Source organism: Brassica napus, chromosome C8 (genome assembly GCF_020379485.1).
Source record: "Brassica napus cultivar Da-Ae chromosome C8, Da-Ae, whole genome shotgun sequence".
Taxonomy (NCBI): domain Eukaryota; kingdom Viridiplantae; phylum Streptophyta; class Magnoliopsida; order Brassicales; family Brassicaceae; genus Brassica; species Brassica napus.
Window position 1 is genome coordinate 22868448 of NC_063451.1, and position 27852 is coordinate 22896299.

Below are 27852 nucleotides of genomic sequence, written 5' to 3' on the forward strand. Positions count from 1 at the left end.
AAGATCGTTTCCTCATCAAGAGGCTTGATATACTGCAGAAAATAGGGTGTAAGAAGCATATCCTCACACTAAAGAATGTTGCCAAGTAATGTTCATCTGCAGTACAGTTCTTGTTAGACTCTAGCCCCAGCTGAAATTAATTTATACAATGTCAGAATCAGAACAAAGAGAAGGGAGAACCTTTTCAGTTGCAAAACTTACACCACAATACTTGCTGAATTTTGAGTAGTATAGACTATCAGCCATCACTATAACCGCGTGTTCTCGCTTCATTGTGAACCACTGGCCACAAGAATGTACACAAAAGTTATACAACAGCAAGTAGCAATATACCAATCAAGACAAGCTCTCAGAGATTACCTGAGCACCCTTTCTAAAATTTTCCTTGGTAATTTCAGGTAGCATGTGTTCCATGTGTCTACCAGTCCCATGTGGACCAGGATCCACAAAACTTGAGAAACATATAGATAATTGAAGCATGTGTTGGTGAATATTAATGGAGAACTCAAACCTTTTTTTCTTTTAATTTACCTCTCGATGAAGCTGACGTTGGAGTATAGCAAATATCTATAAGTGTAGTCAAAAGTATGCAACGGTATACAACTGCACATGGAAAATACATTTGAGTTCTGGAGAAGACCTTAATACGGACACTTGATAAAGATTGAAATCAATACCTCTCTGAAAGAAGAACAAAGTGTTGGTTCTCAGGATCCTCGAGAGCATTAACCAGTAACCTCTTCTCAGCATCAACCATTGAAGTTCTTCCCCAAGTGACCTCATCACTATGGATTTCTCGATCATAAAAATGAGGGCTGATGTGAATTGGACGTTCCTTGAACGTGTGGATGTAAATGGAGAACTTCCCTTCATGACCCTTCACAACCCCAGCAAAAATGAACGTAACTGAAGTTAACAACAAGCACCAGTGATCTAGTTGTAGAACAGTATCCTGCCACGGTACAGAACCAGGTTCCATTCCCGGCTGGTGCACGAGTGGTATTTAAGCAAAAAAAAAAAGAGTAACTAAAGTTGGACTTTGTCTAGGTATTTGTTACCTTAAAGAACTCATCCCAGAGCTCCTCAAATGGCAAAGTACCGTGAGTCAAGAACAAGAAAGCGATTTTGGAGTTTTGGGTGACCAGAGAAGGGGTTCTAAGTATGTCTCTGACCACTGCTCGAGCTGCTATCTCCTTAATAGTGAGTTTCCTGATATGAGCAGGTAGCAACGCTGAGAGAGCATTCTCGCATTCTCTAGAACTAGAGAGATGATATCTTGCATATTTCCATTATCTTATCCATTCGTCAATGTGCATTTTGATCATATAGACTACGATTTAGCCATGTTTAGGTTACATTTTGCATACATGAGTCTTTATCAGGTGTTGGAGTGCCACATGGAGTTCTTGGGGACATTTGGATGCATTTGGAGCTCAAATGAGGTGAAATAGGTGATCATTGGACGAGCAGAGGATGGGAGAGAGGTTCCGCAGCGACGTCATGAGGTCGCTCCAAAGCATCTCTCAGAGCGACCTAGCTGGAGCGACCCCGTGAAGTCGCTCGCAATATTCATCCCGTTGGAAGCCCAGAGCGACTTGCCCAGAGCGATGCACCGAGGTCGCTCGCATCTCACACCCCTCTCGGAGCGACCTCCCAAAGCGTCACCCCGAGGTCGCTCGCGTCTCTATGGCGAGACGACACGAAGCGAAGCCCGGAGCGACCTCTCAGAGCGACCCACTGAGGTCGCTCCCGAAGGCCGGAGCGACTTGTCGGAGCGACATGCCGAGGTCGCTCCGCGTCTATTGTTGGGTCGATTCCTATTTTACTTAAGGCCCTTTTGGTCATTTCATTATGCACGTTTTACATTTCTAAAACCTATGTTTTAAACATCTTTGGTAGCCAGGAGGAGATGATCTTTTGATCTATTGAGAAATACACAAAAAACTCTCTTGAGAAGTTCATCTCTTGGATTTTGATTGTTATGTTCTTGTGTTATTGTTGATTTCTTATCTATTTCTCTACATGATTAATCTGAAATCCAATATGGGTTTAAGAGGAATCATGGAGATTAGTGAGTAATCACCTTTTGAATTCATGGGTTAGGGAGATTAAGGGTGATTAGGTTAGTTCTAGGATGTTTTAGTGTAGATCATTCTTGTTCCTTGCTAGTAGAGTATTCCTAATGCATCTTCTGAGTTGGCCACTCAAAAGTTGATCAATAGACATTGTCCCACCCAAAAGGTGTTTGATGAAATGCCTGAGACAACTCTCCTAGGCTTTTAGTATACTTTGCCAAAGACATTTGTTGTTAAAGGTGCTAAAATAGCTAATAGACTTGTTAGTAATATTGCTTTCATATTATTCAACCAAAGACATTTGATGTTTGAGATATGTTAGCAAATGAGCATTCATCTAGACATAGAGCTTGCTTAGAATTGTGTCTAGGCTTAAGGTCGATAGTTTGATTGATCATTTGTCATCCTTAGTTCGAAACTTGATCACCCAAGGTCTAATCCCTATGCCCATGAGTTCTCTTTTCCCTTAGTCAAGAAAGTATCATTCTGTTATTGCTTTTTAGTTTTAGTCATAGCTTAAAACTCATCTAAATCATTGGTTGCACTTAGATTAAGTGAGTACTTGCATTCTCATTGCTTTGATATCCCTCAGAACTGGTTCGACAATCACTATACTACAACATTTGTCTTAGGAGCCTTGAAAACTCCTAACATCAAATTGGCGCCGTTGCCAAATTCTGAGTAGATTTAAACATTGAGATTTAGTCACTTGCTTGAGACTAAGTCATTTTAATTTTGTTTTGTTACTGATTCTTCTTCTTCACCTACCTTTCACTTTCAAGTGTATGAACTTGAGGAGCAGAGGTCCATCAAACCTAGTTCCAATAGTAGCAGACATCAGAGCTTTCGAGAGGGAGTGTGCTAGAGCTAGAAGAGAAGAAGAACAACAAGCCCACTTGCAGAGATTGGATATTGATATGGCAGATACACCGTAAGGGGCAGAACACCAACCGCGGGCAGCTCGACCCATTGGTACTTATGATCGGCCCAACATTCATGGTCATAGACTAGGAATCCGAGCACCGTCTGTGGCAGCCAACAGCTTTGAGGTCAAGTCAGGACTCCTCAACGTGATCGAGAACAACAAGTATCATGGCTTAGCTCTAGAGGACCCATTTGATCACTTGGACAAGTTCGACAGCTACTGTGGGTTGTCAAAAACCAATGGTGTGTCCGAAGATGCCTTAAAGCTCAAGCTATTCCCTTTCTCTTTGGGGGATAAGGCACGTCAGTGGGAGAAGTCTCTACCCAGCGACTCTATCACCACTTGGGATGATTGCAAGAGAGCATTCTTGGAGAAGTTCTTCTCTACTTCAAGAACTGCTAAGCTGAGAAATGAGATTTCCAGCTTTCAACAGAAGAACTTGGAAGGCTTCAGCGAAGCGTGGGAGAGATTCAAGGGCTACCAAGCTCAATGCCCACACCATGGTTTCTCTAAGGAGAGCTTGCTGAGCACATTCTACCGTGGTGCTCTTCCTAAGTACAGGGCCAGACTGGATACAGCTAGCAATGGGTTCTTCTTGGGGAGAACTGAGGAAGATGCAGAGGAGCTGGTTGACAACATGGTAAAGAGTGATGCAATCTACAGTGGAGACCACGACAGAGGCAGTCGAACAGATGATAAGCAGACGAGGAAAGAGTTGAAAGCTCTACAGGATAAGATAGACATCCTCCTTGCTGATAAAGCCACACAAGAGCAGCTGCACTTTGTTGGTAACCCAAGCCAAGAGACACCACCTGTTGTCCATGAGGTTGAGGGTTTGAAGGTCAGGAAGAGCTGTGTTTCATCAACAACAATGGTAGCTGGTACAAAAAAGAGCCCAACTTTCAGTACAACAACTACCAACAGAAATCCTATCCCAACAACCAACAGAGTGGTTATCCGCCTCGAAACAACCAGCAAGGCAGCTATCAACCTCAGCAAAACCCCTCATCTGGTTCCTCTGCTCCTCAAGAGAGCAGCACTGACACCCTGCTGAAACAAATCTTGGAGTCTCAGACTAGAAGTGAGAAGCATGTTGGTTATGAGTTGAAGAACCTTCATTCCAAGATTGATGGGAGCTACAATGAGCTCAACAACAAGTTCTCACATCTTGCTTCTACAGTCAAGAATTTAGAGAATCAGTTTGCTTCCATGAACACTCACCAGACTCGCCAGCAAGGATCTCTACCTGGAAAATCTGACCAAAACCCCAAGGAGGCCAAAGCTATCACCCTTAGGAGTGGTAAGCAGTTACCTCCTACAACCCTCACCAGGGATGCTGAAAAACTAGGTGAAGAGGTGGCCATCAACTTAGATGATGAAGTGGTGATTGTTGATGAGAAAATCAATGATGAAATCTTGGAGAAGATTGTGGAAGCCAAGGGTAAAGGAAAGGTTGGGGAAGCGAAGAAAACAGTGAAAGATGGTGAAGTTCTTGCTCCAGCAAGTGAGAATTCTTTTGTTCCTCCTCCCTATGAACCCAAACTACCATTCCCTGGTAGATTCAAGAGGCAGCTGCTAGAGAAGTACAAGGCTTTGTTTGAGAAGCAAATGAGTGAAGCTCAGGTTGCAATGCCCATCATCGATGCTTTCATGTTGATTCCTCAATACAACAAGTTCCTGAAAGATGTTGTAGCTGCAAAGAAGAAGGAAATGGAAAGCATGATGATTCTTACCCATGAGTGCAGTGCCATCATCCAAAGGCTTGATGTTCCAGAGAAGTTAGAGGATCCAGGATGCTTTACACTACCTTGTGCTCTTGGACCTATGGTATTTGAGAAATGTCTCTGCGATTTGGGAGCTAGTGTCAGCGTGATGCCTTTGTCTGTTGCAAAGAAGCTTGGATTCACTCAGTACAAGAAGTGTAAACTCTCTCTGGTGTTAGCTGATCGTTCAGTGAAGTACCCTGTGGGCATCTTAGATGACCTACCTGTGAAGATTGGAAGGTATGAGATACCTACAGATTTTGTGGTGCTTGAGATGGGTGAGGAGGCTCAGGACCCATTGATTCTTGGAAGGTCATTCTTAGCTACAGCAGGAGCAATTGTTAAGGTGAAAGAGGGCACGATTGATCTCCATTTGGGTAAAGGGCATCAAGGAGAAAATGAAGAAACCAACTGTGTTCGGGCAAGCCTTCTACATTGAAGAGATGGGCACTCTTACTGATGAGCACCTTGAAGAGTTACCACCTGAGGACGACGAGGAGGGAGCATCTCCCTCTACTCATTCTCCATAGAAGGTAACCCACTACTTTCCCTTGTATATACCATTTCGTTTTTGCATATTAGTTTTCTCTTTTTGGGCATCTCTCTCTCCTTGACAACACAGAGACTGTGTCATTTAAGTTTGGGGGAGGTACCAAGTATTTGATCACGTTTGCTTTGATGATTTTGAGTCTCATGCATTGCATTATACATATATATTTGCATAAAAAAAATTCATTTAGTTTGCATCATTGGCATTTCTAGGAGAGTCTAGAGCATATAGGTTGCATTTACTTGCATTGGGAGCAATGATTTGAAATGCCTTGTAAAGAACATTACTTTGCACCTGAATAGCTTATGCACCTCTCAAAAACACTTGTATGCTTCGAGCCTTGAAGACTCTTCCTGAAACTTGTTGATTGCTGAAACTCAGTCTTTGAAGCCAACTACAACCTTATTTGAACTGAACGAACTTAATGCTTCTTGCTCATGGTCCCTTGTGTACTGAGTCATGGCTATACACACTTGAGTTGTCACATCCTTTATGCCAATCTTATTTTGACAAACTCTAGTGGTAGACCACTCCCAAAACCTTTCCCTTCTTTTAAGCTTTCATTGTTTGATGAGTGATGCCTTCTTCGGAAAGTCTTACATGTGCATAATGTTGAGAGTATCGGGAACGACAATGCTTGATCTTCATTCTTGCTAGATTGGGCACTCTATTGTCTAGCTATAGGTGGGGGGGGGGTGAGAGTTGTGATTATGATTTGGGAGCAATGAAAAAGGAAAAGAAATGACTCTTTATGTTTAAGTGAATTGTCTTATTGGGATAAGTAGAAAAACCTCTAGCTCAAGTTATGAAAAGTCTTGGCCCCCATCTAAAAAAAAAAAAAAAAAAAGAAATAAAATATAAAAAGAAAAGAAAAAGGGGGCTAGCAAAGTTGTTAGGAGCTAAGTAATGTTTTGAGATTGTGGAAAATCCCTTGTAGATTTCAAAGAGAAGGAGTTAAAGTTCTTAAGATCTTTTGGTGAGAGATGTGAGTTGAGTTTGACATTTGGGAATGATTGTGTAATTGTATGTTTGGGAAAAGGGTAGAACAATGGAGATTGAGCATTGTATGCATGAGTTGATCCATTTCTTAGATATATTATGTGCAATGTCAAGGCTACTTGTTTTGAGAGTAAACCACTTTAAAAGATCATGGATTTTGAACCTCTTGACCCACTTGAATAAAAGCTTTCCCTTACTCAACCAAATGATTTGGACCAATTGACCATTTGCAAGAATTCACTTGATGCTATGCTTAATGAACTTGAGAGTTGGATGATTTGCATGTGTGAATGCATGATGATGAGTGTAGGGATGAAAATAGTTGAATAGGCCTAGAGAAGCTAGAGTATAATAAGAGAGGGTGTACTAATGCTGAATTTAGATGTTGATTTGAGTGCTTTGTGTGTTTCTTTTGGCTATGAGCTCTCACCTTCAAACCTCTCTCCCTATGAGTTCTAGAAAGTTCACTTGTGGACAAGTAAAAGAACAAGTTTGGGGGAGTTGATATCTTGCATATTTCCATTATCTTATCTATTCGTCCATGTGCATTTTGATCATATAGACTAGGATTTAGCCATGTTTAGGTTACATTTTGCATACATGAGTCTTTATCAGGTGTTGGAGTGCCACATGGAGTTCTTGGGGACATTTGGATGCATTTGGAGCTCAAAGGAGGTGAAATAGGTGATCATTGGACGAGCAGAGGATGGGAGCGAGGTTCCGCAGCGACGTCATGAGGTCGCTCCAAAGCACCTCTCAGAGCGACCTAGCTGGAGCGACCCCGTGAAGTCGCTCGCCATATTCATCCCGTTGGAAGCCCAGAGCGACTTGCCCAGAGCGACGCACCGAGGTCGCTCGCATCTCACACCCCTCTCGGAGCGACCTCCCAAAGCGACACCCCGAGGTCGCTCGCGTCTCTATGGCGAGACGACACGAAGCGAAGCCCGAAGCGACCTCTCAGAGCGACCCACTGAGGTCGCTCCCGAAGGCCGGAGCGACTTGTCGGAGCGACATGCCGAGGTCGCTCCGCGTCTATTGTTGGGTCGATTCCTATTTTACTTAAGGCCCTTTTGGTCATTTCACTATGCACGTTTTACATTTCTAAAACCTATGTTTTAAACATCTTTGGTAGCCAGGAGGAGAGGATCTTTTGATCTATTGAGAAATACACAAAAAACTCTCTTGAGAAGTTCATCTCTTGGATTTTGATTGTTATGTTCTTGTGTTATTGTTGATTTCTTATCTATTTCTCTACATGATTAATCTGAAATCCAATATGGGTTTAAGAGGAATCATGGAGATTAGTGAGTAATCACCTTTTGAATTCATGGGTTAGGGAGATTAAGGGTGATTAGGTTAGTTCTAGGATGTTTTAGTGTAGATCATTCTTGTTCCTTGCTAGTAGAGTATTCCTAATGCATCTTCTGAGTTGGCCACTCAAAAGTTGATCAATAGACATTTTCCACCCAAAAGGTGTTTGATGAAATGCCTGAGACAACTCTCCTAGGCTTTTAGTATACTTTGCCAAAGACATTTGTTGTTAAAGGTGCTAAAATAGCTAATAGACTTGTTAGTAATGATTGCTTTCATATTATTTAACCAAAGACATTTGATGTTTGAGATATGTTAGCAAATGAGCATTCATCTAGACATAGAGCTTGCTTAGAATTGTGTCTAGGCTTAAGGTCGATAGTTTGATTGATCATTTGTCATCCTCAGTTCGAAACTTGATCACCCAAGGTCTAATCCCTATGCCCATGAGTTCTCTTTTCCCTTAGTCAAGAAAGTATCATTCTGTTATTGCTTTTTAGTTTTAGTCATAGCTTAAAACTCATCTAAATCATTAGTTGCACTTAGATTAAGTGAGTACTTGCATTCTCATTGCTTTGATATCCCTCAGAACTCGTTCGACAATCACTATACTACAATATTTGTCTTAAGAACCTTGAAAACTCCTAACATCAAGAGACCATGACAGGAAGCGCTCTTGCCATGTCGTGGGAACAGGTGAGTACATATCAGAAGTATGCTAATCACTGAAACTGTCAAAACGACACATAAGGGCTTCTTCAGAGATGTGTGGTGACGTGGCCTCTGCAAATACTTCTGCTCCTTATAACTCATTGAAACCAACCACGCTTAAACACCTCCCTTCTCTCTTTTAAATAGGCATTGCCTAATAAAGATTTGCAAATATTGGTTTTGTTTTAAGAAAAGCTACATACAAGTTGTTGTTAATGTCTCAAGAGGATTCAGAGGCGTTTCTGTTTCTTTTATACTTAATCTCACTCCCTTGTTTTATTAGTTTCTGTCTCTATAAATTGTTGGGTTTGAAGTAAAGAATTGAAGAGACTTTTTGGTGAAACCAACAAGTCTTCTTCTCCAGTGATCGAATCCAAAAAAAAAGAGAGGGAGAGAGAAGAACGTTACTAAAGAACGGTTTTCCATTTGAGAAAAAGACAAAAATAGCACTAAATCAAGTTTTTGTTCCCAAACTAGCACTCAAGGTCAAAAGTCACAAAAATAGCACTTAATGTTTTATCAAAAGTCACAAACTTAGGGTTTAGAGTTAAAGGGTGGGATTTAGGATTTAGGGTTTAGGGTTTAGGGTTTAGGGTTTAGGGTTTAGAGTTTAGGGTTTAGGGTTTAGGGTTTAGGGTTTAGAGTTGAGAAATGAGGTTTTGGGGATAAGATTTCAAATTTTGAAAAATAAAAAAATTAAAATTTTCAAATGATAAACTTAGAAATGTGCTATTTTGGTCATTTTAGTTTTGGAGTGCTATTTTGTGATATAAACTTAGAAATGTGCTATTTTGGAGATTTGCCCTTTCCATTTTCTCAAATAATTTCTCTAAGTCATGTTGTTATCAAGCAATGTCACAAAAGTTCCCTAAAAGATCAATATTTCCAGTTTGTGTTGGATTAGAGTTGGCTTCACGACTCTCGAACTGATTATCATGAGCCCTAAATGTACAAATGCGTCATAGATTCGACTACAAAGATGAGATGTAAAATAGTCATAAGACTCGTAACGTCATTAATATCTGCCTAATAAACCAAACAAACCCGACTCAGATGAACCCAAACCGATCCAAACCAAATCAAATTATATGTCTAACCCATTTGGTTCAAGATTTTATCAACCTAAATAGTTCGGTTTGGTTTTAAACCGAACCAAACCGAAAAACCGAAGTATTTTTTAATTAGATTAATTAAATATACTAATAATATTAAGATTTAAAATAGTTAACCATAATTTTATACATTTTACTTTTAAATGAATTGAATAAACACAGCTAAAAATAAAATAGAATAATATGAACTTCATACATTAACATCAAAAACGGACAAGTTATTTTATGATATTTATATTAGGTTTGAAGATAATAATATAAAATTATTGAATTACATTTTCTACATATTTATTGTGATGTTTGATTTTACGTTTTAAATATGAAATAAATAATGATATAGTATCAAATGGTGATTTATTTATGTTTTTATAAATCATATTTTTTTAATTGAACTAGAACAAAACTAAAAAAAATCAACTCGGTTGAAATGATAAATACAAATAAAACCAAATTAAACCCAACTAAAAACAAACCAAACCAAACTAAAACCGAACCGAACACAAACCAAACAGAAATTAAAACCTAACCAAACCGAACATAAACCAAACCATATTAATTTGGGTTGATTTTGGTTCAAGTTTTCTTAGACCCAAATAACCCAAATCGAACCTTTAGTTAAACCGAAATGCCCGCCCTTAATCTCAATATCACTTCAAAAAGGATGATCCAATTGAAAAACCATTGAAGTCGTAGCGAACAAACAAAAAAATGTTTGCAAAATAAAGTATATTTTGAACTAAAAAACACTATATATTCCGCGCGTATCGCGGCCCGGCCCTAGTTTCATATGTATTCGAGCATACTCTGATAGAACCCGAAGCAGCAATTTACGTTAAGTCCCTGGGACTCTTCATATTTCTACTCGCAAGAATATCATGCGAAATATATTTGTGAGTGAAAGCTCAAGAAACACCGGCATTCTTTGAAGGTAATGTCTGTCAATTACTGAAAATTATTACAATATCATCACTTGAAATTTGAATCTTTGTAATTTATTTTTATATTGATGAGTGTTAAAATGGAGTTAATAACATATTTAAGATTCGGTGACATATTTTGTCTTCGTTTCTTCGAGGTGTACACATGTACAATATGACTTTTCATGTAGACATGTACATCGTATCAAGTGGACATGTTTTGCAGAAACTTACAAATTACGGTTTTCTAAATTTATATAGCATTCAGATGAACATTTTCATTGCAAAGCACAAAAGCCTATCTTCTTCTTCGTCCATCATGGTCCATGTCATAATTGTTTCTCTAAATCACAAATCAAAAAGCTTTAATCAGATCCAAGAAACACCACAATAATACAATTCACACTAAAGATTGTAACTTTAGTTCCAAAACCAAATAGAATCATGTTTTAGACTTACTCGGTACTCTCTTCAATGTAAGGCTTGTGCTCGCCATCAACAAACATCATTTGTCCTTGCCTTTTAGCCATGGTGTGGCGGATGCGTATTCGGAAGCAAGAGAATCGCAATGACTGCGTACGGCGGCGCGTGAAACACACCCAGCCCATTGATTGTTCTTGATCAAGTCTGCAAATTTACGCTCTTTAAAGACACCATGATTTCATATTTTTGATCGACAACCAGTGCCAAGAAGGGATCCGAGTCTGGATTTTCAGGATCAGAGAGAGCTTCACCTTCTTTTTCATCTCGTCATAAACCATGCGATCTTCATCTTTCTCCACCGTTGAATCCGTGAGTTCATAGTTTCAATACAACTTGAAGTGGTAACCAGATTAAGACCAACAAAAAAGCATCAACGAGTGAGGCGGAGACGAAGTAGAAGAAAAATTTCCGACGAAAAAGATAAAATAGAAATAGATAAGGCAAATCTCAAGCAACATCGTCGATACGGAGAGAGAAGCCAACTTCGGTTACGTCGTTCTTTTAGCTCACACAAAAAGACAGGAAGAAATAATAGGAGAAAAAGACAAAAATAGCATTAAATCAAGATTTTGTTTCCAAACTAGCATTCAAGGTCAAAAAAATCACAAAAATACCACTTAATGTTTTATCAAAAGTCACAAACTTAGGGTTTAGAGTTAAAGGGTGGGGTTTAGGATTTAGGGTTTAAGGTTTAGAGTTTAGGGTTTAGGGTTTAGAGTTTAGGGTTTAGAGTTTAGGGTTTAGGGTTTAGAGTTTAAGGTTTAGGGTTTAGGGTTTAGGGTTTAGAGTTTAGAGTTTAGAGTTTAGAGTTGAGAAATGAGGTTTTGGAGATAAGATTTCAAATTTTGAAAAATAAAAAAATTAAAATTTTCAAAGGATAAACTTTGTTATTTTGGTCATTTTAGTTTTTGAGTGCTATTTTTGTGATATAAACTTAGAAATGTGCTATTTTGGAGATTTGCCCAAATAATAAGTCAAATCTCCAAAATAGCGCTTTTATAAATTTATGTCACAAAAATAGCCCTCAAAAATTAAAATGACCAAAATAGCATTTTATCTTTTAAAAAATTTAATTTTTTTCTTATTTTTTGAAATTTGAAATCTTATCCCAAAATCCAACTCCCCAACTCTAAACCCTAAAACCTAAATTCTAAACCCTAAACCCTAAATCCTAAACTCTAAATCCTAAACCCCACCCCTTAACTATAAACCCTAAACCCTAAACCCTAAACTCCACCCCTAAACTCTAAACCCTAAACCCTAAACACTAAATCCTAAACCCCACCTTTTAACTCTAAACTCTAAACCCCACCCCTTAACTATAAACCCTAAACCCTAAACCCTAAACTCCACCCCTAAACTCTAAACTCTAAACCCTAAACACTAAACACTAAATCCTAAACCCCACCTTTTAACTCTAAACCCTAATGTCTAAATTAATTTACAATTGGGGTATAAGTGTATATTTATTTCTTTTGATAAAACATTAAATGCTATTTTGGTTATTTTTATTTTTAAATGTTATATTTGAGACAAAAAAAATTTTAGTGATATCCTAGTTATTTTCTCAAATAATAAAGTTAAAAAGATATTTTATATTTATGTGGTTGAAATTGAAATATGAGTTAAAGTTTGACTTTTGAATTTTGAAATCTTCACCAAAAAGACACACGCGGCAATACGTGAAACTTCTGATCCAATTTGCTGTGTTTAATTAGTTGAGGGCTTGTTAGTCTTTTTATCACAAAGAACTACCTTAGTAGAAGAAAGTGATTGAGCGTCTAACACAAACACAAAATAAAAAATTCTTGTACATTTTCGGTTCAGGTATTGATGGGTTGGTTCCGGTTCGAATTTTCGGATCCAGATTAAAATGCACATGTCTCGTTTCCATGTCACAGAGCACAAACTAACCCTGAAAACAGAGGCGAATCTATAAAACTTTTTATACGGAGTCATAGCGTTGGTAAAATTTTGTCAAAATACAAAAATATTAAGAAAATGTGTCGTTAAATGGATTTGATCCCGGATTTGCGGGTTCAGAGACAAGCTTTCAAGCCAAAAGAACTAGTGTAATTTAACAATTACAGCCTCAAAAGTTCGATTTATAAGATTTTTGTGGTGTCGAATGACCCCATAGCTCTTAACAGGGTCTACCAGCGGCTGAAAATACACTATTTTCCATCTTAACTAAAGAGATCGAGTTATCTTTTTCCTTTTAATGGAAAATATATATTTTCAAAAGTTTAACAACAAATTATATTAACAAAGTTTACGGGACACCAGTGAATTTTTAAGGACTTCTAGTTATCTTCGCTCTTTGGTCAACGGAAAAAGGTCAAATGTTAACATACGTTATGTTACTTATGTACGTTTTTGTTTGGCCCTGTTCGTTTGCTCACCCAGATGATCTATCTGGGTGAAGATACAAATCGATATTCTTTTTATGCATTATAATGCTACATCCAGATAGATCACCCAGCTGAATTTTAAAAAATTCATCTCAAATTTTCACCTAAATGAAAGTGAGTTTTGATGGTGCATCTGGATGCAGATGCATCTAGTTCAATCCAAAATGATAAATGACAAAAATGACTTTTTAAAATCAAAATATTATTTTCAAACCCTAAATTCTATTTTTTGCATATACATTTTTCTGCTATAACCAAAAAATGTATTTTCTCGCAAAAACTGAAAAACACACTTTCCCGCCAAAACCGCAAGATGCGTTTTTCCACAAAAAAGTAAAACACACATATCCATACAAACACATTTTTCGGCCAAACCAGTAAAACAACACTTTTTGACCAAAACCGAAAAATCGCATTTTCCCGTCAAAACAAAAAAAACGCATTTTCCCGCCAAACTCCAAAAAGCATTTTCCGGCCAAAACCGGAAAAAATGCATTTTCTCACCAAAACCAGAAAACACAATTATCCTGCCAAAACCGGAAAATGGAATTTTTCCGCCAAAACCGGAAAACAGAATTTTTCCGCCAAAACCGGAAAAACGCATTTTCCCGCCAAAACTGGAAAACGCATTTTCCCGCCAAACTGGAAAACACATTTTCTCGCCAAAATCGGAAAAACGCATTTTTCCGCCAAAATCGGAAAAATGTATTTTTCCGCCCAAAACCGGAAAAATGTATTTTCTCGTCGAAACCGCAAAAACGCTTTTCCTGCCAAAATCACAAAAATGTTTTTCCCGCCAAAATCACGAAAAAACTTTTCCCGCCAAAATAATGAAAAAAAAACTTTTCCCGTCAAAAACACTTTTCCCGCCAAAACCGTAAAACACACTTTTCCCGTCCAAACCGCAAAACGTATTTTTCCGCCAAACCAATAAAAACGTATTTTTCCGCCAAAACAACAAAAATGCACTTTTTCGCCAAAAAAACATTTTTCCTCAAAAACCGCAAAAATATTTTCCGCCAAAACTGTAAAAATGCTATTTTCCGCCGAAACGTAAAAAATTATATTTTAATCATTTTATTAACAAGTCCACCTGGATGTAGATGGAAGTTAAAAAATGAAAAACAAACAAACATAGTTGCATTCAGATGATTTATCTGGATGCATGGACAACATGAAAAAACGAACAACACTCAGATGGAACATCTTGATGATAAGACATTCCAGATGTACAAACGAACAGGGTTTTTGCATGCGCACTCGCTGACTTTTCTTGTTCCTTCCCCTTGGTCTATTTATGGAAATAAAAAGAGAGAGAAGGTTTCAGCAAAAGTATCGTTCTCGTGACTCGTGAGTGAATAGTAAAAGAGATCAATGGTCTAGAAAAGATCATCATCCGCGATCGTCACGGCCAATCTTTCGAGGTACTCTCCTTATCTGATCATACAGAACAACCAGATCCGTGCGTGTTAGTGATTTAATGAGGCTTGTATAATGTCAGGTTTACTTGTATGGAGGTCAAGTGACTTCTTTTTTTGTAACAAAAGGTCAAGTGACTTTTTGGAAGAACGAGAAAGGAGAGGAGTTACTTTTCATGAGTAATATCTATATATAATATATGCTTGTATAATGTCAGATTAGCTTCTCTTTGTATAATCATTAGTGAGATTTGATATCATGTGTAATGTATTTGTGCAGGCTATATTCAAGCCTCCAAAAGCGATTCGTGGAGGCATTCCAGTATTGTTTCCACAAGTATGTGGGATTTCAATGTTCTTTTTTTACGTTGTTATTGAAAGATTTTTTAATTTGTTTTGTTAATATAAAGTTTTTTTTGTAAATGTAGTATAGTAACACTGGTCCGCTTTTCCCTCACATGGATTTGTTTTTTTTTGACAAAGTCGTCACATGGATTTGTTAGAAATAGGTTTTGGAAGATCGAGGCTCATCCTCTTCCTGTACCATCGTCACATCATTCTTCTAGTGCTCTCGTCGACCTCATCCGAAGATCATCTTCCCAAGATGATTTGAAGATCTGGCCTCATAAGTAAAATTCTCTCTCTCTCTCTCTCATCATTTTCGGCTAAGAACCGTTTCTTAGTTTTTAACTAAGAAAAGCTAAAAACCGTCTCTTAAATAAGAGATATAAGAGCCGTCTCTTAGCCGAAAAATGTAAAAAAAAAAGTGTCAAATCATGTGTTAAGAATCCTAAACTAAGAATCCGGATTAATTATGCTCTAAGTTCGGTCATCTCCAACGGGAAATGTTACCAAAGTTCCTAAACTATTTAAAAATAATAGAAAAGGAGAGAAAAGTGGAAGAAAGAGAAACCATAGTTTCTAAAAACACACTCTGGAAGGACCGTATGAGAACATGTCTGAACACTTGTCATTATATTTGTGATCTCTTTTTCTATAAAACACTAAAATTAAACTAATCACTTAATTAGATTAAAAGTATTATTTTACATTGTTGAGCATATTGTGTAAGGTTCTATACCGTTGGACATGCTCTTAGGATATTCCATACTGGATTTGAAAATGACAACACTATAAATGAGTTTGAATATGCTTCTTTATTGCCAATTAGTCTTGAGTTTGAATCAAATAATTCCCCACAACATATACATAGATGTGAAGCTTTTTAGTTTAATTCTCACAAAAAGTAATGTGAAGCTTTTTAGTTTAATTCTCACAAAAAGTAACCAAATATATTATCTATTTCAGGTTTATATATCGACTAAGAGTAGCATTGGGGCATAGAGGAGATTTGACGTTGACATCTCGTGTTAGGAACACTGATGTAAAACCGTTTAACTTCACATTTGCTCTTCATCCCTATTTCTCTGTTTCCGATATCAGGTAATCTCTTGGCAATTCTTGTTTTCAAGTCAACTCTTTGTGTTTGCTAGACTAGAGGGAGACAATCATAATTTATGTGTCACTGAGGCAAAATAACTCATCTATATATTGACTTTTCCTCGAAACATTTTTGATATCAATCTTTTTTTTTTTTTTGTCGGCTGCCCATGTAAACTATATCAAATGCTGGCAGACGAGCCGACTCTCCGAAGAGCATCTCCGTCTGTCCGGATCTGATCTATATGGGGAAAATATATCCTTTGCTCCTGGCTTCTTTTGCAAGCGTGTCCGCTCGACCATTCCTACTCCGAGGAATATGAGACAAACTCACATCCTCGAAGTCTTCATGTAGTCTCTGGAACACCTTAATCTCTGTCGCAAAAGTTGGCCAATCCATCGGGTTAGTATTCATGTCCACTAGATCCGAGCAGTCCGTCTCGAACCGTATCGAAGTTATCCTCCTGTCTCTCATACATGAGGTTGCCCAAAGTAAACCTTCCATCTCAGCGTGCAGAGCTGAGAAGCTCCTGTTGCATGCCCGTAATCCAAAATGTTCAGAACCCATATGATCCTTCAGACTCCACCCTAAGCCACTTACGCTACCATTATTGATCCATGACGCATCAATTTAACATGTAGGGATTCGGGGTATCCAAGGCCTTGCTTCCTCCTTTTCGTTAGCCTTCCTCCAAGATTCTGCCTCAAGAGACGCATGTTGGAGAGTATCAATCAAACATCCTATTTCAAATGTTTTAGTTCTTGTTTATTGTTCTATTGGTGTTAGTATACTATATAAAGTTATATATGAACTGTCTGTGTTAGTCAAATCCAGGTGGAAGGATTGCATGGTGTGAATTATCTTGACCAACAAAAGAACAGAACACGTTTCACTGATCATGACAAAGCTATAACTTTTAATGTTGATAAGCTTGGAGTAGCTTAAGGATCAAGCTACATGTTTTGGAAATAGGAAAGTCCTTTATAGTTAGGAGTATCTAACTATCCTATGTTAAGTGTGTTTAGGACTTTATGATTTATATATCAATGTCGATGAAAGACATTATGTGAGATGTGTGGGTGATTTGAGAGCTTAAGTTTTGTGAAGTTTCTTGAGCATTAATAAGAGAGTATTCTTATTTGAAGTTTGGTCTTTTGATTCTTGAAGTTGTGATTCTATATTTGGTGTCAGAGCTTAAAGAAAAAAAAATAAAAAAATCGATGGCGGAAGTGAAAGAAGAAATCGAATTGAATAAAAAAGATGGTGGTTCCACCACCATCAAGTTTCCGATGCTGAACTCTACAAATTATACAGTCTGGGCAATGAGAATGAAGATAGCGCTTAAAGTCAACAAAGTTTGGGAGGCAATCGACCCCGGGAGCAAGGCAGAAGACAAGAACAATATGGCTATTGCCCTCTTGTTCCAATCTATACCCGAGGCGTTAACTTTGCAAGTTGGAGACTTGGACACAGCAAAATCAGTTTGGGATGCCATACAGACACGTCATGTTGGAGCCGAGAGAGTGCGTGAGGCTAGACTACAAACCTTGATGGCGGAGTTCGACAGAATTAAGATGAAAGATGAAGATAGTATTGATGCGTTCGTCGGCAAACTATCCGAAATATCTTCAAAATCTGCTTCCTTGGGAGAGATAATTGAAGAACCAAAACTTGTCAAGAAGTTCTTGAAGAGCTTACCAAGAAAGAAGTATATTCACATAGTTGCTTCTCTTGAACAAGTTCTGGACCTCAACGTAACAAGTTTTGAGGATATCGTTGGACGACTTAAGGCGTATGAAGAAAGAATCACTGAAGAAGAAGATACACATGATGACTCTGGCAAATTGATGTATACTGACTCTTCGAACCAAGAAAACTATGGAAACAACTATAGTAATCGAGGTCGGGGACGTGGACGGCAAAACTGGAGAGGCAGAGGCCGCGGGTGCTACGGGTCTTTTCAGCAACAAAGAGATGCTTATAGGCAAGGAAGAGGGGGAGATGCTTCACACATAACATGCTTTAGGTGTGACAAGCTTGGACATTGCGTTCAAGACTGCCCAGACCTGAAACTAAAGTTTCAAGAGACTATTGAAAAAAGGATGAAGACACTCTAGAAGTAGATACATTAATGATGAACGAAGTAGTTTTTCTCAACGAAAGAAAAGTAAACCCTAGCACCTTTGAAACCGCAGGTGATACAAAGGATGTGTGGTATCTAGACAATGGCGCCAGCAACCACATGAGTGGTAACCGTCTCTTCTTCTATGAGCTTAATGAAACCATCACCGGGAAAGTGAGGTTTGGAGATGATTCACGAATGGACATAGTGGGAAAAGGCTCAGTTCGATTTGTGTTTAAAGGAGGAGACAAAAAGGTTCTCAACAACGTCTACTACATACCTGCATTGAAAAGCAATATCGTGAGCTTGGGACAAGCCACAGAAGTAGGGTGTGAAGTAAACATGAAAGGGAACACATTAACATTGCTAGATCGGACAGGGCAGCTGATGGTCAAGACAACAAGATCAAATAACCGATTATACAAGGTCTCTCTCAATGTCGAGACGGTGAAGTGCTTAAAACTAAAGGCCTCGATGAACTCTGCTATGTGGCACGCACGGTTGGGCCATATTAATAAAGATACGATAAGGCTGATGGTTAACAAGGACATTGTTGTCGGGGTTCCGGATATTGGTCACATCATTGAGACATGCGACTCATGCTTGCGAGGAAAACAGACCAGGAAGTCTTTTCCACAGGCGACGACGTACAGAGCATCTAAACCTCTCGAGCTTATTCATGCTGATCTCTGTGGTCCTATAACTCCAGCGACACCAGCACGCAAGAGATATGCATTTGTGCTTATCGATGATCACTCACGATATATGTGGACCATATTTTTGGAAACAAAAGTTGAAGCGTTTGAAAAATTCAAAAGGTTTAAGCAACGTGCCGAGCAAGAAACACAAGCCAAGATTGGAACACTTCGAACTGATAGAGGAGGTGAATTTGTTTCTCATGAATTCCAGACATACTGTAACATCAACGGCATCAATCGTCATCTTACCGCGCCGTACACGCCACAGCAGAACGGAGTGGTAGAAAGACGTAATCGGACGTTGCTAGAGATGACAAGAAGCATTTTAAAGCACATGAGTATGCCAAATCAACTTTGGCGTGAAGCAATAAGGCATGCAACCTATTTGATAAACAGAGTTGCGACAAGATCATTGGAGCTAAGCACACCGTATGAAGCACTAAGACAGAGAACCAAACCTTGCTCACCTGAAAGTATTCGGATGCGTTTGCTACGCTGCAACTAAAACCGTTGGAAGGAAGAAATTAGATGACAGATCACTTGCCCTGGTTCATCTTGGCGTGGAGCCAGGATCAAAGGCATATCGCCTTTATGATCCAAAGAGTAGAAAGATTGTGGTGAGCCGCGATGTTATATTTGACGAGGAGAAAAAATGGATATGGAACTCTGAAGAACGCGTGAAAGATAATGATCATGGAGAGCTTGAGATAAATACAAAGCGTTTAAGTGATTTAGAGGAAGAGACTCCAGACATAGAAGTTACTGAGGATGAGAATGTACATGAGGACGATGAGGAGCTTAGCGATGAAGTCGAGGGTGAAGAAGACAATACACAACCTAGAAGATCAACAAGGGCAAGAACTCAACCATCTTATCTCGATGATTATGTTCTTCTTACTGAAGTAGAAGGTGAGCGATTATTAATGACCATCAATGATGAACTTTGGGATTTTAATGAAGCTAAGGAGTTAGAGGTCTGGATAGAAGCTTGTAAGGATGAAATACTCTCGATAGAAAAGAACAACACATGGGATCTTGTGGAACTCCCTGCAGGCGTGAAACCTATAGGTGTAAAGTGGGTTTTCAGTCAAACGCAATGCTGATGGAACTATTAGTAAATATAAAGCGAGGTTGGTTGCAAAAGGGTACGTTCAGCGTCATGGAGTAGACTACGATGAAGTATTTGCTCCAGTGGCTCGTATAGAAACCATTTGATTAATCATTGCATTGGCAGGATCTCATGGCTGGGAGATACATCATCTCGACGTTAAAACCGCATTCCTTCATGGAGAACTAAAAGAAGAAGTGTTTGTCAAGCAACCAGAGGGGTTTATTGTTCCAGGAGAAGAACAAAAGGTGTATAAGCTTAAGAAGGCTCTTTATGGCTTGCGCCAAGCACCTAGAGCCTGGAATATAAAACTGAATCACATCTTGCGTGGACTAGGTTTTAACCGATGTTCTAAGGAGCCAAGCCTCTATCGCAAGGAAGCAAAACAGGATCTCCTCATTGTGGTAGTATACGTGGACGATCTACTTGTTACAGGATCATCTCTTGTCGCTATTTCTAAGTTTAAAGAAGAGATGGCCACAAAATTCGAGATGAGTGACCTTGGTAAGCTAACATACTACTTGGGAATAGAAGTTGTGCAGTTCAACGGCGGTATTATACTCAAGCAAGACAGATATGCTCGGAGAATCTTAGAAGAAGCTGGAATGGAGTCATGTAACTTGGTTCATGTGCCGATGGAGCTAAATGCTCAATTCTCAAAGAGTGAAGACGAAAGAAGTACTGATGAAACAGAGTACCGTCGACGTATTGGTTGTCTCCGATATTTACTCCACACTCATCCTGACTTATCCTTTAGCGTTGGAGTTCTCAGCAGATATATGCAGGCTCCTAAAGAGTCTCATAGTGCATCACTAAAGGCGATCCTTAGATACCTCCGAGGAACGAGCTCTCTTGGATTGTTCTACCCTCGGGGAAATAATATGAAGCTGATAGTATACAGTGATAGTTCTCACAATGTGGACTTAGATGATGGCAAAAGTACTTCGGGACATATATTCTATCTTGGTCAGGCGCCTATCACTTGGAGTTCAACAAAGCAAGAGATTGTCACATTATCATCCTGCGAAAATGAGTTTATGGCAGCTACCGAGGCAGCAAAGCATGCTATTTGGCTTCAAGAACTCTTAGGTGAAGCTATTGTAGAAGAGAGTAAATGTGTGACCATTAAAGTCGACAACAAATCTGCAATTGCGCTTTCAAGAAACCCTGTGTTTCATGGACGAAGTAAGCACATACATCGAAGATTTCACTTCATAAGAGAATGCGTAGAAAAGGAGCAAGTTGAAGTTATTCATGTTCCAGGTAATGAACATAAGGCGGACATTCTTACTAAATCACTTGGAAGGATCAAGTTCAAAGAGATGAGAGATCTTATTGGAGTTCGAAATGTGTGTGAAGATGAGATCAAGCTTAAGGGAGAGAATGTTGATAAGCTTGGAGTAGCTTAAGGATCAAGCTATGTTAATAGGAAAGTCCTTTATAGTTAGGAGTATCTAACTATCCTATGTTAAGTGTGTTTAGGACTTTATGATTTATATATCAATGTCGATGAAAGACATTATGTGAGATGTGTGGGTGATTTGAGAGCTTAAGTTTTGTGAAGTTTCTTGAGCATTAATAAGAGAGTATTCTTATTTGAAGTTTGGTCTTTTGATTCTTGAAGTTGTGATTCTATATTTAACTCCCAGGTAAACTTATCTTTCAACTCACTGATAATGTCAAAGCTATAATAACACTACTAACTTGTGGAATAGCTTGACAGGCTTTACCTAAACACTCCAAATAAAATCGTGGTACACAAGGAAGGACAAATTGATGCTGGTATAAACTTAGAATTTCATATACATAAACTTATGCAACATATAGACACATAAACATATTGTTTTAGTAATGATGGATGATAATGCAATATGCAGTGGTGTGGAATCCATGGGAAAAGAAAGTGTCCGACTTGGGAGTTGAAGATTACAGTCGTTTTGTTGCTGTGGAAAGCGCTGCTGTCCATAAACCTATCATACTGGAACCAGGAAAAGAGTGGAAAGGAATACTCCAAATGTCTGTGGTTCCTTCGAGCTGAAAGCTTGACATTTATGCGCCAGTTTTCTGCAAATAACGTAATTACTGTTTAACGATTTTTTCAAACATTGGTATTTTGTAACTGTAGTAACTTAATACAAGGACCTATGTTTGATTCATTATTTTCAAATTTTAGAATTAGTATATTTTTAACCCCTTTTAGTTAATTGAAAAAAAAAACTAAAAGAAAAACTAACAGAGACATATAGAAAGAACAAAACTTAGGGGTGAACCTAAGTTCTGTCCATATAGAAACCATTCCTTGAATGAATGCGAATTTATCATTTCATTCCTTAAATAACATATTCTCTAAATATTCATACTTGTTATCCAAGACATATATACTCTGTATATATTGTACTAGTGGTAACGAGAAGACGAACAGCACACAGTTAATTAGGGTATCAAAAATGTCTCATATTATTGTCAATCGATTATTCAAGCCCTCAGTCTCCAGAAAATTCCTCGAATAACATGTATATTATACACAGAAACGTTCGTCTGTTCACATCTGATCAACCCTACCCGTTTCTTTTGGTCGACCACATCCTTAAGAACCCAAAATCTCCGGACGGTGGCCTAGGAATAGAGTACTCAAGTTGCCGCCAGGAAAATAAAATCGTCATTACCGACAAGAAAGTCATGAAGAACGTATGTGATGCAATGACTGTCGGATTTTCACGTGATGGTTTGAAGTTAGCACTTACGCACAAGGGTCTAGCTATCCGTTACAAAAACGTCTCGGCTCATCTACCTCCTCTACCAGACGGTTCACAATTCAAAGCCTGGCCATGTCCTCTTTACCTACCCGAGAAAAAGATTGGGTAGTAGGTGTCAAGTCATCGGGATCTCGGTTGAGTCTATGTAGGCCTTTCGAGAGCTGTAAATGGATAGACATAAAAAACGCGCCTGGGTTTATCAAACCCTATGTCGAGCCTCATGTTCTCCAAAGAAGATAATCGTTTCTACATTCCTAGCCGAGGAGGCAATTACTTGTGCTATTTGGTAGAGAAGCAAGAAAAACTCGAGGTCATGGACTTGAAGTTTGACGAATTTCCAGCGTCGGTGTATGAGGAGGTTGCGAAGTTGAGTTCATTATCAAGAACAGACCACCTTGTGGAGTCACCGACCGGCCAACTTTTCCTTGTCAAGTGGTATATATAGTATATAAATATAAATAATTAACTAGATAGATTTTTAGTTCTATAACACATACAAAGTTCTTATTCAAAAATTCGTTGGTGGGTTGAATCATATATTTCTGTGTGAATGAGTTTAGTATTGACTATATCATGTCTTTGCAGGTATGGTGAGGACTCAGAGGTGTGGATGACTCAGACTCACCGACTCAGAGAAGGACGATGAAAACGAGGGGTCAACATTGATGCACGTGACGAAAAAAATCATGGTGTATAGGGCGGGGGTGCAATCGGGTTACTATGAAAAGACAATGATCTACACAGAAGACATTGGAGATCTTTGCATCTTTCTTGGACATAGCCAGGCTTTCTGCGTCCCGGTCAGCTCGTCTCCGGGACTCAAGCCTAACTGTATCTATTTTGTGGGTCGTAACTTTGGGGTTTATGATCTCACCACAAAAACATGCACTGCCTTCTCAACACAATATGATGGTCCAGTAAGGAGATCGGAGTTCCCTTACTGGCCTCTCTAGTAGCTCCTTGTTGGAAGATGGGCCGTCGGCCCATTCGCGAGTTGAGAGTCAAGAGAAAAGCCCAGCAAAAGCCCACGACAAAAAAAGGACATCCGCGGCGCACGCAAGGAACAGGAACCTAAGACGCGTAGCCTGCACCGACCGCCGATTATAGATAGAACGTCTACGCAAGCGATAGGGTGATGATGAGTGCCGAACCAACTACCTGATACATAACAACTACGAAGCGGAAGAGACGCATTCGAACGAGTATAAATAGAGGAGAGCATTGAATGAAGAAAAGGGGGCAAAAAAGAGAGAGAGACAGAAAAAGACTAGAAAGACAAAGTAGAGAAAACACCGAGTTCGTCTCTACGACTACGAGTTCTTCTTTTGTACTCTCCGCTTCGGCATTTTGTAAACACTTCATTAAACGAAACCTTTGGCCCCATTAATCATACTTTATTCTTGTTTAGTCTATAAATCCCCTGTTACCGGATTTAGGATTCAACAATTGACGCCCACCGTGGGGCTGAAAGGTTTCTAACGCACGAAGTCAGCAAAACGTACAAAGACCAAAATGTCCTCTACACCCGGGGGACCTACTCCAAAAGCCGGCGAACGACAACCCTCGAATGCAGCAACCGACGGCTCAGCTGAAATGGGAAAAAGTACTCAAATGAATCCAGGAGGCACTCGCCCTCCGACCAACGCAGCCATCGACGCCATGCTATCAACGGCAAAAAACGCCTCCTCAGCAACGCCCTGCACGGCACGCACAAACCACCCCGTCGAACCAATGACGAGTGAAGAATCTCTGGCTCAAACGACCGAGCATCCGAGAGAACCCTTGAACGCAAACAAAGGAAGTGCGCCAAACGCCGATCTAGCAATGATGTTACAATCCTTACTGGAGAAGGTAAACGACCTCACCCGCGCGAAGGCAAGAGCCGACAACCACGGTCCGGAATCCACCCGGGGTCAAGAGGAAGAAATAGCCAACTTACGAAACAGACGCATACCCGCGGAGCTAGCAGCACAAATCCAAAGAGACCTCTTCGGAGATTCAGAAACGCCGACGCAAAGGCAGGCAACACCCACCCCCGACCAAGGCCAAAACAACCCGGAGGATGCGGACCGAGACAAAGCGATAAAAGAACTACAAGCAACCTTGAAAGACATGAACTCCCGCGTGCATCAGACCACGAGTGCGGCACCAGAGATAGACCGTGTGTTAAAATCCAAAACTTCCCGTTCACCACCAGGATCTACAACAAACCAATACAGCATGTGGGAAAAATAAGGTTTCCAACCTACGACGGAAACTCAGACCCCCGTCAGTACATGATCGCATTTACCATAGCATTGGGACGAACCAACTTCACCCCAGACGAGAAATATGCCGGATATTGCCAACTCTTCATGGAAAATCTCAGCGGGCAGGTGCTCAGCTGGTTCTCAAGGCTCGAATCCGGTTCGATCGACAGCTACCAACAGTTATCGACGGCTTTCCTCAAACATTACTCGATATACATTGAAGACGGGGCGACATAAGCGGACCTCTATACTCTGTCCCAGGAGCGGACTGAATCCCTCAAGAGCTTCATAGGGAGATTCAAAAATATTGTATCCCGCGTCAAAGATAGCCACCACGACTCTAATCAACGCCCTATGGTACGAGTCGAGGCTGCGCGAGGACCTCAAGATTAACAAAACCCAAACGCTCGAAGACGCACTACACAGATCAAACCTGTTCATTCAGCTAGAAGAAGACAAAGAAGCCATGGCTAAGAAATACGCAGCGACGAGAGCGGCTGCAACAAAAGACAAATCAAAAGAAGAATCCCGTGAGTCGCGAAGCCGGTCAGAGGGCGAACGAAAGAAAGAAGAAGGAGACCGAAAGGGTCAAAACTTCCACGTCAGCGATATGCAGAGACCACCAAGACAAGCCTGGAACAAATGGTCCCAAGAAGATGATTAAACAAGGTACTACGAATTCCACAAGAGAAACGAACATTCTACAATGGAATGCCGGCACTTGAAAGAATAACTACTTGGAAAATACCAAAGGGGCGAAATCAAACCACCGTATAACGAGAGGGCCAGAACAGAAGCCGAAAACCGAAGGGATGATCACCGAAGAACGCCGCCAAGAAGAGAACCGGCTCGGGTAGAGCGTGAAATAAAAAGCGAAAGCCACACGGGAGTGAAATCTCCTAAAAGAGAACGCCCAGATGAACGACACGAAGATAACCTCCCACCCCCGCCACGAAGACGAATCAACATCATCATGAGAGGAGCCCCTCAAGCAGCAAGAATAGCCGTGACTACCGAAGGACCATGTATGCCCGAGGACGACGCCGTCGCCAACCAAATTAAGCATCTCCCGGTGACTTTCAACAACAAAGACAGCACAGGACTAGACTCCCCTCACAACGACCCCTTAGTCATCACACTAACCATTGCCGATTGTGAAGTATATCCCAAATTCTGATACATACCGGAAGTTCTGTCGACGTAATTTTCAAAGACGCGCTAAGAAAGATGGGCATAGACGAAAGCCGCATAAAACCCGAAAGGAGCCCCTTAGTCAGCTTCGCAGGAGATACCACCATATCAGAAGGAACGGTCAAACTCCCTGTGTATGTAGGAAACACCCGCCAAGCAGTGAGGTTCACGATAATCGACAAGCCAAACATCTACAACGCGATCTTCGGAACCCCCTGGATCAACTCGATGAAAGCAATGCCATCAACCTACCACCAATGCATCAAAATCCCGCTGCCGGATGGAGTATGCACGATCAAAGGAAGCCAAAACACATCTAGAGCATGTTTCGTGACAGAACGAAAGACCAGAGAGCAAAAAGGACGACCAGACGATCACGACAAGAAACTAAAAGGAAAACTCCGACGACGAAAGAAATCTTCCGGAAAAGACGCCAAAGTCAAGCATGTCATAATCAGAAAGGAAAGCATCGGCTCCCAAGACGAAAAGAAAACGCCACCACCAAACGAAAATGAAAACATTCCCCATGCGACTGGAACCGAAGAAACACCATCTTTGCCGGCCAAGCAAGGACAAACGCAGACAGCCGCCAACATCAACAACTGAAGCAACGCACGAACAAGCCCGATTCGAGCTCGCGGAATAAGCATCACCTATAGAACGCTTAGCCCCCGACCTCAAAAAAAAAAAATAATAATAAAATAAATAAAAATGGACGGAGTTCCATATGAACTACGTATGGCTTGATCCCGTCGGAGAACGTAGGTAGCCCACAGAAAAGGGTGCAGCCACAATACCAACTAAAGAAGAAACGCTCTCGGCGAAGGGCCTAAAAACCCCGACCCGACAGCGAAGCCGAGGCCAGACTCGCACAGGTCGGTGATCAGATAAGCCGTATCGAGCTTGCTCATGCACTTATCTTGGTCCTACCTTACAGGGGGTAAGCCGGGCCGAGTCCCGCCCTTCGCCTAAAGAAGAAACACTCTCGGCGAAGGGCCTAAAAACCCCGACCCGACGGCGAAACCGAGGCCAGACTCGCACAGGTCGGTGTTTGGATAAGCCGTATCGAGCTTGCTCATGCACTTATCTCGGTCCTACCTTACAGGGGGTAAGCCGGACCGAGTCCCGCCCTCCGCCTAAAGAAGAAACGCTCTCGGCGAAGGGCCTCAGAACCCCGACCCGACAGCGAAGCCGAGCCCAGACTGGCACAGGTCGATGATCGGATAAGCTGTATCGAGCTTGTTCATGCACTTATCTCGGTCCTACCTTACAGGGGGTAAGTCGGGCCGAGTCCTGCCCTCTGCCTAAAGAAGAAACGCTCTCGGCAAAGGGCCTGAAAACCCCGACCCGATCGCGAAGCCGAGATCGAACTCGCACGAAGACAAGACTCCCACGAATCACCGATAACAATCTCAAAACTTCGCCTACGGAATAGAGGCACAAAAGGTCACAACAAAGCAAGTATAGCAAGACCACAGGAACACACCTCCGAAGCAACAATCCAACAAGACTACGACTTTAAAGCAAAGATAAGAAACTCCTTCAATAATTTTTTTAAAAAAAATATCTTATACACAGATAAAAAGAGAGAAAGTAAGAACAACAGAAACGA

The 27852-nt window shown here is 40.3% G+C and overlaps 2 protein-coding genes, 1 long non-coding RNA gene and 1 other non-coding gene across 4 annotated transcripts; 1 reads left to right on the forward strand and 3 right to left on the reverse strand.

Annotated features, from left to right (window-relative positions):
- Positions 1-141: 141 nt before the first annotated feature.
- Positions 142-979, reverse strand: LOC106429491 (glycosyltransferase BC10-like). Its single transcript, XM_013870237.3, has 4 exons — positions 678-979; positions 532-603; positions 361-451; positions 142-282 (listed from the first exon to the last, which is right to left on the reverse strand). The coding sequence occupies exons 1-4, from the start codon at positions 977-979 to the stop codon at positions 142-144; spliced, it is 606 nt and encodes a 201-aa protein (XP_013725691.2).
- A 2421-nt stretch (positions 980-3400) lies between these two features.
- On the reverse strand, positions 3401-3507 carry LOC125592065. Its single transcript, XR_007327915.1, has one exon. It is a non-coding gene; the product is annotated as a small nucleolar RNA R71 (small nucleolar RNA).
- A 6919-nt stretch (positions 3508-10426) lies between these two features.
- On the reverse strand, positions 10427-11502 carry LOC125591755. The gene is made up of 2 exons (XR_007327868.1): positions 10823-11502; positions 10427-10706 (listed from the first exon to the last, which is right to left on the reverse strand). It is a non-coding gene; the product is annotated as an uncharacterized LOC125591755 (long non-coding RNA).
- Positions 11503-14329: 2827 nt separating this feature from the next.
- On the forward strand, positions 14330-23764 carry LOC106429490. Its single transcript, XM_048765756.1, is given in 11 exon segments — positions 14330-14681; positions 14759-14855; positions 14956-15012; positions 15179-15304; positions 15984-21826; positions 21922-22551; positions 22553-22856; positions 22859-23001; positions 23003-23235; positions 23386-23404; positions 23439-23764. Coding segments are annotated over 6 exon segments (1218 nt in total). The 5' UTR covers positions 14330-14681; positions 14759-14855; positions 14956-15012; positions 15179-15304; positions 15984-21826; positions 21922-22347; the 3' UTR covers positions 23754-23764.
- The last annotated feature ends 4088 nt before the right edge of the window (positions 23765-27852 follow it).